This window comes from Aquarana catesbeiana, linkage group LG11 (genome assembly GCF_042186555.1).
Source record: "Aquarana catesbeiana isolate 2022-GZ linkage group LG11, ASM4218655v1, whole genome shotgun sequence".
In the NCBI taxonomy this organism is placed as follows: Eukaryota; Metazoa; Chordata; class Amphibia; order Anura; family Ranidae; genus Aquarana; species Aquarana catesbeiana.
Window position 1 is genome coordinate 117082179 of NC_133334.1, and position 16443 is coordinate 117098621.

The 16443-nt window shown below is 40.8% G+C and overlaps 1 protein-coding gene across 2 annotated transcripts in view; it reads left to right on the plus strand.

Annotated features, from left to right (window-relative positions):
* Positions 1-16443, plus strand: part of POLA2 (DNA polymerase alpha 2, accessory subunit) — a 143499-nt gene that overhangs the window by 107394 nt on the left and 19662 nt on the right. For both annotated transcript variants that reach the window (XR_012236563.1, XM_073604936.1), the window contains exons 12-15: positions 12480-12604; positions 12713-12751; positions 15835-15908; positions 16056-16164. Coding sequence is in view for 1 of the 2 variants with exons in the window: in XM_073604936.1 (XP_073461037.1) it covers positions 12480-12604; positions 12713-12751; positions 15835-15908; positions 16056-16164 (347 nt within the window). In the remaining variant the exon portion in view is untranslated. The remainder of the gene's footprint in view (positions 1-12479; positions 12605-12712; positions 12752-15834; positions 15909-16055; positions 16165-16443) is intronic.

Genomic DNA, 16443 nt, shown 5'->3' on the forward strand with positions numbered 1-16443 from the left:
TTCAACAGCCTGTATTCCAGTATATCAATATTCTAAATACTGCATACAAGAGCTCAGGCTTGATAGAAAGTTTGGGTACTTTAAACAGGTGAAGTTCAGAAACTATAGTCTCTGCCAACATTCATTGTAGGGTGTGGGACAATGTCATACACACAAAAGGAATTCAAATCAAGACAGGTGTGACATCCTCAGAGAATTCCACCTAAGAAGACATAACAGAGCTTGAATCGCCGATAAAAATAGGTGCCAAACCGGATTTATATTTCTGTGACTAGCCTTTGCCTGAGAAGTAATCTGAGAGCAAACAAGTAAGTTGGGCTTTATGAGTTCTTCAAAGGGGTCAAAATTGTCTCAGGAAATGTCAAAGGGGGTTGTGACCAATCCACGTATTATTACCAAGAGAGCACCGACATGCCTCCATCCCAATAAATATGCGAAAAAGTGAGGGGACAAAAGCGGGACTTTGTATGAGGCACGTGGGTGAATATATTGGGTTGCATGCTGAATATTGAAATGTAAATAATGAAGCAATATAGGTTCCACAAATGGTATTGAAGCGTAATCATAATATAAAAAGTTTTAATGGCATGTGTGTTTGGGCCAAATACAATCGAAGGAGAACACATATAAGATCCTAATAAAAGCGTATTGACAACAATGTATAACAGGCAGAGTTCATGAATTGATAATACAGTAGTAATAACACATATACATGATACATTACATAGGTGCATCAATAGATCTAAACTCAACGCGTTTCATGGCTTGTAACCAATCGTCAGGAGTCCGATGCCATTTAACTAAATCAGAAACAATAAAATACCTATTAATGTGTGAGCAGATGTATGTAAGGGAGATATACTGGAAATGTAATCTTCCGTGTACTCACAAGTTGCACATAGATCGATAGTGATAGTGTGTTCAAATACGATATCAGTTTGGGTCCATAGAGTCTCACCCGGGGTTGAGGCAGAGAGCATACCCCATAAGGGCCGCCAGCACGGCAGCCAATATGACAGAGGCACCCATGAAGACCGGCAGTCAGGGACATCTGGCGGGGCCATGGGATGTGGATAAGCTGGGGAAAAAAACGATGATGAATGAGGAAGGGTGTGTAGGTGGGTGGGTGAGTGATGATAGGATCAGTGAAAGCAGTGTGGGATGGCCATAGGTGTGTAAAGAAAAGCTTGAGTGGATAAGATGTGAGGGTAATGGGAGGGAATGGATGTGTGTGCAGCAGGAAGTCGTTACTGTGATGGGTAAGCGTGAGTGACAGGAGGTATGAGAGTTACCTGTCTCTCTGTTGCTTTCCTTTATGGGACCATATTGCCCTTTTTCCCTCCAATATCTCCATTTTGCTTTCTCTCCTTTTTTTGCCTTTTTATTTATTTTTTATTTTTTTGTTCCCCTTTAGTCAGACAACCACTGATTTAATTCAGGGCTAAAGTTCTTACTCTACTCTTCTTCTTTGTTCTTTTCTTTGGCCAGACAAATAACTGATTCAATTCAGGGCTAAAGCTCTTTTACTTTTTTTACCTTTCATATTTTCCTACCTCTTTCTTACTAATTTTTTTTCTTTTGTTTAGCTTTGGTCAAATAAATACTGATTAAATTCAGGGCCAAAGCTTTTTATGTTTCATACTTCCCTGTATAGAGAAGGTATCCTATGCAGGGAGCAAATATGTTTTCGTTTTCTTTGCCACATTGATCATATTCAAGGCAAAGATGTGCTAGCCTCTAGATATTACTTTTGTATTCATTCCTGAGTTACTTCAGACTATTCTCCCCCTTTTTTCCCCCACATTACTGTCATCTATCTGTCTCTCATGTACTATATGTGCTGGGTTCCGTTCAGTCTACTTCCCGGGGTTGCGATGCGCCCAGCCTGGGACCCATCACCCTTCCGTCTACGACGTGGGCGGGCCCTTGCCTCGGCGCATCGGCGTCATGCCTCCGACATCCCGCCTGCGGCGTATATGCCGCCGCATACGGGACGTTTAGTGTTTTTCCATCTCCGGGCTTAGACGCTGCAGGGTATGGTAGGCGGCCGCATACATCGGCCCTTCCCTCCCTCTCCTTGCCGCGTCACCACGCCCGCGCATGACGTTGGCGTGAGCGCACCTCATGTCCGCGGCATTAAATGGCTGCCTTTGGCCTGGGCATCCCATGACCCCGTCACTCATCCGGACTTCTGGCTCGGCTGGCTCACTCACCACACAGGTAACTCTCATACCTCCTGTCACTCACGCTTACCCATCACAGTAACGACTTCCTGCTGCACACACATCCATTCCCTCCCATTACCCTCACATCTTATCCACTCAAGCTTTTCTTTACACACCTATGGCCATCCCACACTGCTTTCACTGATCCTATCATCACTCACCCACCCACCTACACACCCTTCCTCATTCATCATCGTTTTTTTCCCCAGCTTATCCACATCCCATGGCCCCGCCAGATGTCCCTGACTGCCGGTCTTCATGGGTGCCTCTGTCATATTGGCTGCCGTGCTGGCGGCCCTTATGGGGTATGCTCTCTGCCTCAACCCCGGGTGAGACTCTATGGACCCAAACTGATATCGTATTTGAACACACTATCACTATCGATCTATGTGCAACTTGTGAGTACACGGAAGATTACATTTCCAGTATATCTCCCTTACATACATCTGCTCACACATTAATAGGTATTTTATTGTTTCTGATTTAGTTAAATGGCATCGGACTCCTGACGATTGGTTACAAGCCATGAAACGCGTTGAGTTTAGATCTATTGATGCACCTATGTAATGTATCATGTATATGTGTTATTACTACTGTATTATCAATTCATGAACTCTGCCTGTTATACATTGTTGTCAATACGCTTTTATTAGGATCTTATATGTGTTCTCCTTCGATTGTATTTGGCCCAAACACACATGCCATTAAAACTTTTTATATTATGATTACGCTTCAATACCATTTGTGGAACCTATATTGACTTCATTATTTACATTTCAATATTCAGCATGCAACCCAATATATTCACCCACGTGCCTCATACAAAGTCCCGCTTTTGTCCCCTCACTTTTTCGCATTGTCTCAGGAAATGCAAAAGACATGAGAATTATCCTGAAACAAAAATGTGAAAGATATTAAATAATTAGATATTCTCCTATAAGATGCTGTATTTATACATGCCCTAATGTGATTCACTCTGAGTCCACATCCTTGCTCCTTTTTGAAATACCCAGAATAATGTTCTTGCCACCTTGGCCATTTCACCAACATTTACCTTTAACATGGAACCATGACCATGCTCCTACATTTATCTTTATTTTAAAGTGGGATTATAAGTAAACATTAAATGAACCCCCCCCCCCCCTTGGGTTTAAACAAAAAATACCACTTATGTTAACTTGAAATCTTCCCAGGAACCTGGGTGATGAATGAATGGCCAATAAAATCTTTGCACAGATGGGTTGCTGAGCACACTATCTTAGTACATTGCTTCTGCAGCACACTCAACTGTCCTCCACAAATAGCGCTGGAGGTTGGTTGTCCAGGGAGGGGAGTGTAGTGTGTCACATATTGACATAAGTGTTAGACCTTGAACAGGCATTTGGGATTCTGATGTCTCTAGAGAAATTAAAGAACTTTACATTAGATTAGTTTTCAAGTTATTTGCCAGTGTGTATGTGAAAGCAGGCCTTATTTAAGGATAGTTTTTATTGAAGACTTTTTTTATATAAAGATTGAACAATATGTCTTAGATTCTTGCACTAAAACACAGCGGGGGTTGATTTAAAAGAAAATTACATCCAGTCAATTTACTTAGGAAATGTAACAAGCAATTTGGTTGTTATAGGCAACAACAGGTTTTGCTCCAGTTTTTTAAAAATCGGCCCCAATGTTCCTGTATTGAGACTAGTCTAGCAAAAGGAGATGTACATTAGAATGATCATTATGAAAACACAATTACATATAAAAGTATGCCTAATTCATCATTTGTCACCCTTGGTTTGCTTATAAGTTTTAAGTATGGCAGTTTTTAAATATTCTGTAATTTCTCTTAAATGAGGCAGTCTACAAATCACATTTAGTAGATTTATGTTGCAATATACATTGAAGTGACACAATCGGCTGGATTATTTTTATTATACAGGATTTACAGTATATAGCGCCAACAGTTTGCGCAGCAAATCAATACAGGAGGGATCAGAGGGCCCTGCTCATTAGAGCTTACAATCTAGGGAGGGTCAAGTGGAAACAAAAGGTAATAACTGTGGGGGATGAGCTGATGGAAAAAATGAAAATACAGTTGTTCGGTGTGGGTAGGATAGGCTTCTCTGAAGAGAAGGGTTTTCAGGGATCTAGAGCTGGATAGAGTTGAGACTTTTTTTCTTCCTGGTAATCCTATGGAATAAAATACCAACTTTTTGTAGGCAAAGATCCCATCAAGGGCCCTTTCACACTGATCTGTTTTTGATGTCTTTATGAGGTAAAGAAAAAATACATGAAAAACATGTCCCTTTAAATCCTATGGAACTTTTCACAACAGTGCGCTGCGTTTTTAAAAGTCCTGCATGCTGCATCTTTGGAGCGCACCAAAACACATCTCCCATTAAATTCTATAGAACACACACCAAAAACACAGCCGTGGTGAGTTTTTTGTCTCACATGTCCAAGCTTCACAGGTGCGTGATTGGAGTCAGGAGTCTTGAAGATGCGGCAAAAATGCATATGTGTTTTTACTGTGTTTTTTCAATGAAGCTATGTAAAAGGTCCCTAATGTGTGTGTCAGGAGATCACCAAATCCTAGCAACCTGTCATATAAAGGAACTGGAAAAGCACTCATTGGTCTCAATAATAAAACCGTGGATGTGCTTTGTAAATTACAGCAGCGATTAGACATGCCATATGTCAGTACACAAATGTGAAGCATAACTTATGTGTCTTGAAACAAATAAATAAATAATAATGCGCCAACTAAAACGAGAGGAAGCTGCCAACACAACAATCAGACTAATTGTGAAGAGATAATGGGTACATAAGTGTGGCGCTAAATAATCATGTACATTAGTGGACAAGGCCTGACAGAATGGAAATCCGTGAGGAAAATAGTCCAATAAAGTGTATTAATGAAACACCAAAACAACTTGTGTGTTAGACTAGTGAAAATAATACATAAATACGTGGGTTAATCAGAAGGGACCAACCAACATTAAAGGCAGTACTGGTACGAACCCCTGACTATACCCAATGTGAAAAAGGGATCAAGAGGTACTCTCTCACTAATCCTCATTCAAAAAGTGATGAATTTGAAAACCTTAAAAGTGATGTGGTGACACATATGCAAATTATAAATAGTGAAATACCATAACAGCCTATGTAGCTGTCATAAAAACGTCCAGTCAATAATTAAATGAGAAAACTTCAGTGACCAACATTCAGAAATAAAGAATCAAAAGTCTGTAGTTGTCAAGATGATTGGTAGAAGACCTTCAGTCCAGGGATGGCATCCACAGGACAAGGGGCTCAGCATATATCAAGATGGAATAGGTAAAACATACTCTTACCGGAAATGGTGGACCCCTCGGCCAGCGGCCTGGGGGTCTAACAGGCTTAAGGATATGGGAGAAGACTTCCACGACAGTTGGAGGGGTTGGAGGGGACCCTCGACACTCACCAACCGACCTCTCAAGTAGTGATGACTCCCGGTCTGCAAGGGTTCAATCGGAGGATGTTCACAAAAAAGCCGCTTCAGAAGGCCAGGTATGGGTCCTCAAAATGGGGTTTTAAAAGAAGGAAACCACCCCATAGTGTAAATCCGCTTACTCAGAAGCATTTATTAATAAAGCGAAGGTTAAACAACACGCCTTAACCCGGACACTCACAGTCAGGTATAGACAATAAAAAGCGCTATAAGATAAAAGTGGCAAGACAGGCATAACCACCCGGGTGGTTATGCCTGTCTTGCCACTTTTATCTTATAGCGCTTTTTATTGTCTATACCTGACTGTGAGTGTCCGGGTTAAGGCGTGTTGTTTAACCTTCGCTTTATTAATAAATGCTTCTGAGTAAGCGGATTTACACTATGGGGTGGTTTCCTTCTTTTAAAACCCCATTTTGAGGACCCATACCTGGCCTTCTGAAGCGGCTTTTTTGTGAACATCCTCCGATTGAACCCTTGCAGACCGGGAGTCATCACTACTTGAGAGGTCGGTTGGTGAGTGTCGAGGGTCCCCTCCAACCCCTCCAACTGTCGTGGAAGTCTTCTCCCATATCCTTAAGCCTGTTAGACCCCCAGGCCGCTGGCCGAGGGGTCCACCATTTCCGGTAAGAGTATGTTTTACCTATTCCATCTTGATATATGCTGAGCCCCTTGTCCTGTGGATGCCATCCCTGGACTGAAGGTCTTCTACCAATCATCTTGACAACTACAGACTTTTGATTCTTTATTTCTGAATGTTGGTCACTGAAGTTTTCTCATTTAATTATTGACTGGACGTTTTTATGACAGCTACATAGGCTGTTATGGTATTTCACTATTTATAATTTGCATATGTGTCACCACATCACTTTTAAGGTTTTCAAATTCATCACTTTTTGAATGAGGATTAGTGAGAGAGTACCTCTTGATCCCTTTTTCACATTGGGTATAGTCAGGGGTTCGTACCAGTACTGCCTTTAATGTTGGTTGGTCCCTTCTGATTAACCCACGTATTTATGTATTATTTTCACTAGTCTAACACACAAGTTGTTTTGGTGTTTCATTAATACACTTTATTGGACTATTTTCCTCACGGATTTCCATTCTGTCAGGCCTTGTCCACTAATGTACATGATTATTTAGCGCCACACTTACATAACTTATGTGTGCCAGAAGGCAAATTCTTGTAAATCAGCCAGAATAATTAGATTAGTGTTGCAACGGAAAAAAAATGTAAATAGTAGCTACAATGTTTCTTCTATAAGCTTAGTTTGATAATAATGGCGTTGATAAAAGCGTGGTTATCTGTGTCCTGATAAAATAATCGCCTAATACAGCTACACAGAATAACAGAAGTTAATTGTAACTATCTAGGACTGTATACAGGCAACCTCCTAGATGAGATCCTGAAAATGAATAGGGAAAGCAAACCGGAAGTGACTAAAGCTAACCATGGATATGATGAAACAGTAAATGGCTGTACCCAACCACATCTTATCTATGATTTCTCCACATGACTATCGGCTTACTACTTTGGGAGAAACTTTGCAGGATAGAAATCCAATCTCAATTGCTACTATTGCCCTGTGATGCATCGACACTCTTCCCTTTCCTGTTCGATAAACTTGGTGAACATTTCTGAAGCATGATGTTAAATGTCCCCTTGAATGTATGGGCATCCACAGCCTAAAGGAAAGATTTAAAAAAAACTTGTCTGTAAGAGTCACTGTAATGTAGATTGTGAAATTTATCATAAATCATGATGACTATATGTGGAAGATTTCTGTAAAAATACCTACGTATAAACTTAGGCAGGCCACAGATGGTGCCATTTTCTTTCCTGCAACCACAGGTTGCAGAAAAAACAAATTGCTCGATTCCCCCATCAAGACAGTCAGTGTTAATGGGAGAATCCCTCCTGCGAAGCTATTGTGTTCTCCTGGTGAGGGGGCCAGGGAGCCATCTCTGCCGGAAGAATGCAGTGCTTATTGCTAGCGGCTATAGCCCTTGGCAATAATCACATGCTGAAAATCTGACATGCTGATTGTACCCAAGTCGATAGGTCCCTGCTGAGCCGGCTGAGATTCGAACCATCTATGGCCGGCTTTAGTGCAAAACCGTAGCAGGAACAGCCTGTAATTAATGCTCCAACGTTTTTAGACAGTAGCCCACTTTTTTCTAGAATCAGTTCTGGTCTAAAGCTGGCCTTGAAGCAGAACTCAAGTTCTTCTTTTTTTTTTTTTTTATTACATGTATTTACAGTCTACCGCCGCAAAGTCGCGGTTCAGAGTTTGCGGCCTCATTCGTTTGCGGATTTTCCTCCCCCGACAGATGCAGCCCAGCATTCCCGGATCATAACAGTTTACCGCATGTAACTATCTCGAGTATTTCGCTGAGTGGTGGTGTGTTTTTCGTTTTGTTCTTCTTAACCACTTTAATACCAGGCACTTTCACACCTTCCTGCCCAGGACAATTTTCAGCTTTTAGCGCTGTCGCACTTTGAATGACAATTGCGCAGTCATGCAACACTGTGCCCAAACTAAATTTTTATAGTTTTCTTCCCACAAATAGAGCTTTCTTTTGGTGGTATTTGATCACCTCTGGGGGTTTTATTTTTTGCTAAACAAACTAAAAAAGACTGACATTTTTGAAAAAAAAAAAAGCTGATGGGCACTGATAGATGGAACTGGATAGGAAGCACTGATGAGGAGCTACTGACAGGCATTGAGTGGCATCTAAAGGGCACTGACGGGCATTACTGATGGGGCACTGATTGGCACATTTTTGGGCACTGATAGGCGTTCTTTATGGGGCACAGGCTGGCAGCTGATGGGCACATCTAATGGGGCTGCGCTGATTATCAGCACAGACACACACACCCCCCTTCCCCCTGCTCTCCCTGTCGGCGTGTACCGAGGAAAGCTGTTTACTGGCACTTCCTGGTTCACGTGCATGTTCGGCTGTGATTGGTCACAGCTGATCACGTGGTAAGAAGCCTCCGTCAGAGGCTCCAAACCACGATCGGAGTTACGGTGTGTCAGACTGACACACCGCACCTCTGATCGCTGCGCGCCATCTTGTTATCATGACCATATCATATGACGTCCGATCAGGATACCGAAACCACTTTGCCGACGTCCTATTGCTATATGGCTTGCGGCAAGTGGTTAAAGCCTTAAGATGCTGCCCAAACGCCCTGTACCTTCTAAGGCTTCTGGCAATTAACCTAAGTACCTGAAAAAGTTTAAAAATAGGTATTTTTTTTTACTACATCCAAATTTTTCATTTTTTCACAATTCGCGGCTGCTCTATGAACGTAACACCTGCGAATTTCGGGTGTCGACTGTATATCGCTCTCATAATTTGAGCCACTGTCCTGAAGGAGCTTACAATCCATGGTCCCTACCATGCATGCATACATACTAGGAACAATTTAGACAGGAGTCAGTTAACCCACCTTGAAATTTATTATTTTATATATATTATTTATAAGAGACGCTTTTGCTGCAATACTCAACTTCTCCCCATTTCTGTCCATCTTGCCCTTTTTTTTTTTTTTTTTTTTTTTTAAATCTTTTAAATTTTTTTTGCATTATCTTTTAAATCTCTTCCACTCCTGTACACACAATCAGAATATCATATGAAGAGTATCGCTTTCGAATCGATTGTACGATAGTCTGATCGTTAGTACACACCTTTCTAGAGCAGATCACTACAGTTCATGCAAAATTATCCGATGGGACAAGCACGAAAACTTTTTCCATATGATACCAGATCGTACCATTTTTGTGTAAACGGTACAGTTGACATCTGAGCATAAAATACAATACAGTACATTACTTCCAAATTTTGATTCTGTCATACGAGAATTTTTGGAGCTTTAGTAACCACTTTTATTTTTGATATGGAGACTAGCATGCAAAAAAAAAAAACTGCAATTATTCATCCAATAATCTCATTGCTTGTACCAGGCATTAAATGTTTCTGGTTTGTCAGTCAATTATTGTACAAATCTGATCATAACTACCCACTATGTGCCTTGCATTTCATATGCTGTACATGCAGGCCAGCCTGAAGAGAAGATTGAAGGTGAAACCCTCTTATGACATCAGAGTTTTAGAGAATGTTGTAGATACAGAATTGTTTAATAGATTAAGGTAAAGTATATAATAAGATGTATGTATGTGATAAATGCATGTATAATTTTTATTGGTGGCTGAGAAGGTATAGGTTCTCTTCACTTCTGATTTTATATTAACAATCAGTTGGACAACAAGTAAATTCACTCAGGTACAGAATGGGTTGCCATGGATGTAGCTATAACATTAGCAGAAATGTATAGTAGAGGGTTATAAAGGTCACTGCAGAACAAAAGAGCCACAGGCAACAGCCATCTTTAGATGACTATTACTGGCTGACCCCTTTCTCTTTTCCCTGCAAGTCAAACACCTGGTATGAGAAAAGATCATCAAGATCTAGCTTGTACAGGTGTCATCCTAATGGTTATCTACAACAAATATGATTTACTGATGCCATACCTTTTTTAAATGGTTTGTATCCCATGGATATGCTTTTATTCAGGTTTCCTCTGTGTTTTGGCTGGAAATAGGAAAATTAAAGGAAATGTCTGCCTTATTCGTATTGCAATTCCATATTCGTTTGATACAGTGATCACTATTCTAGAAAAATTCTATACAATCATGTTTCCAATGTGAAAGAAGAATCCAAATGGCTGAATTCCAGGAACATCTTTTGCTTGGATATGGTTTTTTAACTAATATATATATATATATATATATATATATATATATATATATATCTATCTATATAGATATATATCGGGTAAAATAGTATTGAACCCGTCACCATTTTTCTAGGTAAATATATTTCTAAAGGTGCTATTGAAATGAAATTTTCACCATATGTTGGTTACTACCCATGCGATTCATATATACAAAGAAACCAAAACAAATAAGTTTAATAATATTGAAGAAATTAATAAAATGGAATGACACAGGGAAAAAGTATTAGACGCGCTAACTGAAATTTATTGAATACTTTGTGCAAAATCCTTTGTTGGTAATGACAGCTTCAATACGCCTCCTGTATGGAGAAACAAGTTGCATGCATTGCTCAGGTGTGATTTTGGCCCATTCTTCAACACAAACAGTCTTGAAGGTTCTGTAGGCCTCTTCTATGAACTCTGATCTTTAGTTCTTTCCATAGATTTTCTATTGGTTTCAAGTCAGGTGATTGGCTGGGCTATTCTAGCAGCTTTATTTTCTTTCTTTGAAACCAATTGAGAGCTTCCTTGGCTTTGTGTTTGGGATCATTGTCTTGCTGAAATGTCCACCCTTGTTTCATCTTCATCATCCTGGTAGGTGGCAGCAGATTTTTATCAAGAATATCTTGGTACATTTTTCCATTCAACCTTCCTTCAAGGATATGAAGTTTGTCAGTACCGTATGTTGAAAAACAGCCCCACATCATGTTCCCTCCTCCAAACTTCACTATTGGTATGGGGGGTGTTTTTGGGGAGACCTCCAAGCATGGTGTATATTATGGCATCTAAAGAGTTCAATTTTGGTCTCATCTGACCAGACTATATTTTCCCAGTATTTCACAAGCTTGTCTAAATGTTGTGCAGCAAGCTTTAAACAAGCTTAAAAGGTACTTTTTCTTCAGCAATTGAGTCTTGCATGGTGAGCGTGCATACAGGCCATGGCAGTTGAGTGCATTATTTTATTGTTTTCTTTCAAACAGTTGTACTTGATAATTCCAGGTCTTTCTGAAGCTCTTCACAGGTGGTCCTTGGCTCTTGGCCAACTCTTCTGATGATAATTCTTTTCACTCCTCTGTCAGAAATCGTGCGAGGAGCCACTGGTCGTGGCCAGTTTATAGAGAAATTGTGTTCTTTCCATTTCCGGATTATGGCTCCAACAGTGCTTACTGGAACACTCAGAAGTTTAGAAATCCTTCTGTAACCAATGCCATAAGTATGTTTTGCAACAATAGGGTTGCAAAGTTCTTGAGAGAGCTCTTTTACCAATCATAAGATGTTTGTGTGACACCTTGGTAATGAGACACCATTTTTCAGGCCATCAGTTGAGACTGAACCAGCTTAAATTAATTTGCACTGACAAGGGTCAGGATTGCTTTCTAATTACTGATTTTAGCTGGTGTCTTGGCTTTCCATGCCTTTGCTGCACCTCCCTTTCTTCATGTGTTCAATACTTTTTCTCTGTGTCATTCCATTTTATTACACATAACTTAATTTCTGAACTTATTTGTTTTGGTATGTATGTATGGATTGCATGGGTTGTTACTGACTTGTGGTGAAAATTTCATGTCAATAGCATCTTTAGAAATATATTTACCTAGACAAATGGTGACAGGTTCAAAATGCATTTTACCCTCTGTATTTGTGTATATGTATACTTTAAAGTAGGATGAAGCATTGTGACATTAAAGCTTCCAAATACGTCTGGTTCAACTGGGACTGGCCAAATTTTGATCCATGTGTGACCGCTGCCACTTGGGCTGTAGACGCTGAAGAGTGTATCCTGACAACAAAGTGTCCCTGCTGTTAGAATACAATGTCTCAGTGGGGACGATTGCTTTATCCACCCCGCTTGTGTGAATGGAGGAATCCGTTCGTTTTTTTTTTTTGATCAGCCTGCTAGCTTAACGCATAAAAATGATTTTTCTATGGCCACTTTAAGTAAACCACATTCTAAGATATTCTAAGTTTTTACTACACTAAAAAAATGTTTTTCTTGCAGAGTGTCAACCACAGATGATAATCACAGCCTGTGGCCCTTTCACCACCTCAGATACGATTGCTTACGACGCCCTTAAGGATCTGGTTGATGTGATTAACAGAGACCGACCCGATGTTTGCATACTGGTTAGATCATGCAATTTGAAATATACATAACCTCTCAGATATAAATGATTATCTATGTGGAGTATTAATATGTGTGTGTGTATATATATATATATTTTTTTTTTTTAGCTTGGTCCCTTTTTGGATGCAAAGCACGAGCAAGTTGAGGTAAATATATTTTTTCTACCTATTAAGTCCTCTTCATAATAACCTAGGTAGCAGCTGAAGATAGTATTCAGGATCATGTAGTAACCTTCAGTAAAATGTTTTCAGATGCTATGGGTTACTGCACTTTGCACATTTACTGTATGTCAGTGATGGCAAACCTTTTTGAGCCCGAGTGCCCAAACTGCAACACAAAACGACTTATTTTTTTCAAAGTGCCAACACCGCAATTACACCTGAATACCGAGGTTTTCGTTTAGAAAAAACAACTCATACAGTTGTCAACTAATTAACAGCATTTGTTTAAGAAGAAAAACACAATAACAAAGCTTTCCATTAAACTTTTTTTTTTTTTTTATGGGCAGAGTATAGGCATTTCACAAAAAAGGTACATAATAAACACAGAATTGTAGAAGAGCAACTCACGATTTTGTCCAATGTGCTGTGAAACCGCTGACACTGCTCTGCTGGGTCCGCTGTAGATACAAAGGGCTAGAATGAAAAACAAAATTTCTCATTGTTGTCCATAGGCCAGGACACAGGTTCAAAGTATTGCAGAGTATGGGTACTGAGCAGCGCTGTAGGCTGGATCTGTAGTGCCCACAGCGCTGCTCAGTAAACATACTCTGCAAACGATCTCCCCCCTCTCCCCTCACACTGTAGGGCGCGCGGGAGCAAGATTCTGGGGGGACGTCCATGGACGCCCCCCCAGAACAAGCCGACCGCGCTGTAGCCATCTTTCGGCTGTGGCGGGTCGGCAAGTGGATAATAACTCACATTTGACTCTTTGAAATCTGGGCTGCAGTGTGGGGTCAGTTCCCGGGCGCTCCGGTGGTGTCCGATGAAGGGATTTCCAACATGCAGGTGCGTCGGCAGGGAACGTCAGATAAAGAGACGTCAGATAAAGAGAACGGGGGGCGTGGCTTCAGCGTTCTCGTTTGGAGCGCGCATCACGCCCACTCGGACACATCACTGCTAGCCCCAGAGAACTGTGGGAGATGTAGTTCGCGGGTGCGGTGTGGACGATTCCAATGATGATTTTGTCATATGTCACGGCGTGCCCACAGAGACGGCTCGACGTGTCGGCAGCAGCATGCGTGCTACGTGTTCGCCATCACTGCTGTATGTAGTTCATGTTCCCCTTCATTCAAGACTAATCGGTGTGAATGTGAGGGTTGGTGTAACACCTGTTTTCAGATAGTATAGGGACAGGGAATAAAGGCCTGTACACATGGGCCAAATGTTGGGCGACATCAGCCGGTTCAATAGAAACCGGCCAACATTCAGCCTGTTTGTACTGCGGCCGATGTCTGTCGACGGGGCATGACCGAAAAGGTCTGCCATCAATGGCTGAGAGTGCTGACCGGAGTGTTTTGGCGGGGCGGCGTCCCCCTCTCAGTGCACAATAGAACATCAAGGAACATTGCTGTACCAACACCGGATAGTTAGTACAGCAGCTCCGACCCGAGCTGTTTTTTGTTCAGCTCGCTGGGTTGAACGAAAAATAAGAAATAACTACTAGTGTGTTCCAGACTTGAGGTTTTTTATTTTTTAGGGCTTCTAGATTGCAACTAAAGGGAAGAGGATAACCTTCACTGCCAGTTAAGGTAATATAAGGCAGTTGGAGGTGAGTGACCTGGGGCTACCAGCACAGATGTCATACTAGTCAGAATGTCATAAAGTAGTCAGAATCTAAAACTGTCCTTGAATAGATAGATATCTGCCCAATATTTGTAGTTTTGAGACCAGCTGCTGCTTCTCCTGTGAGAATCTAGAAATTTCCATGAGCAAGAACAAACAGATAAATGAATTGCTCGTTATCATTGCCTGAGCATCATTTTGGACCATTGGGTGAGTTGTGCTACCATCTTGTTTTGCCAGAGTGTGAATTGTGTACCACTGTAGGGTTCGGGATTTCTGCTTTGAGGAGAAGATTACATAACCCAGTGTCAGAGACAGTGGTAGATAACTGGAAGTGCATGATGAACAAGTTTTGTATGTCTTCCTGTGGAAATTTGAGCGCTTACAGTGTTAAACAAGTAGCTTTTTCTTTAAGTACAGATGTCACTAAAGCCAGTCGTAGATGGTTTGAATCTCGGCCAGGTTAGCGGGGACCGGCCAAGATTCGAACCATCAATGGACAGGCTGATTATACCCAAGTCAATCCATCAATCGACTTGGGTGCAACCAGCATGTCAGATTTTTTTTGCATGCAATAATTACTGTGCGCTCTCCTGGCAGGGACGGCTCCCCGCGTCCTGACCTGTGATTGCAAGAAAGAAAATCGCCTCATCTATGGGCTGTTTAACACTGCAGAGGTAGTGATGATAGCACATAGTTAAGCAACATTTAGGAAACCTTGACATAACAGTATAGGCACATCTCTGGACAGTATACAGTTTTAACAATATTGTGTGTATATATGTAAAACTTTGAAAGCAGAGTACAATTTTTGATCATGACATTTTTTTTCTGCTGTACGATCTAGAACGGTGTTTCTCAACCCTTGAAAATTATCCATAGTTTTGTGGCATCCCATTCTAAAATGTAAAAAAAACTAAACAAATAGTTTTCCAAAATGCAGCAACATCCACACAAGGGACACCAAACGAGGGGGATTTATTCTGTCAGAGCAAATACAACTTTCCACACTGGTACTGATTAGGATTCCAGTGTTTCTGTTCTCCCTCATTTTCTATCCCTCGCTCAACTAATGTGACCCTGGTGCTGATGGAGAGGAGCGGGGGAGGGGCAAATTATGTTGTGCAGGCATCCCAATGTCGTTATCAACTAATTATGTCATTGGTTGTTAGGAAGAAGGCAGCTGGAAGGTAGTAAATGTGCACAATGAAAACTGGTGGCTTTGTGTAACTAAAAGGCAGGCTTCATCCACCGGCTGGCTTGTATACAAATTTTGGGCAATTTTTAGGTATTTTGCCAAGGCGCCCTGGTTGAAAACGGCTCATATAGATGATGCCTTCAAGAACTTTTAAGGGAATATCTGTATAGTTATATACAACAAACAGGTCTGGGAAGTTTGAATGAGGAAAGCTGCATGTACGAACTAAACTGTCTGTTCTTTTTAGACCTTACAGCTGACAGGGGCATTTGAAGAGGTCTTCAAATCATGTCTGAAAATGATCATTGAAGGGACTCGTCTGTAAGTTACCCTGCAAAAAATTTCCAAAGTTGATAAAGTCTCACCCTATAAAAATACAATAACATATACAAGTACATATGCACAAAAAACAAAATTATACTCTACTTATGTCAAAAGACGGGTTAAGAGTCTTTGTTTTTCAACCAGGTCTGGATCTCATTTGGTCTTTGTCCCATCTGTCAGAGACGTTCACCATGATCCTATCTATCCTCAGCCTCCTTTTAGCTGCTATGAAACAGCTAAAGAAGATAAGCAAGTAAGTTCCTGTGTGTATTTATTCACCAATATTTTAGCTGAGAAGGTGTGCCTGACTTTGAAATTTAAACCTTGTGTATATTGCACAAAAATGCACACTTATTAACTAAATGTAATTATTGTAATAAATTAAAATGTAGGGATTGTGTATATGCTGCAGTAAAACAAGCTATTTGATTTCAGAAATTAGTAGACAGGTTTCGGATGTTAGCTCTCTGCATTTACCCTGGTCTTTGTGGCTGACGCTTACAGAGTAAAACAAAAGTTCTAGACTATCAGC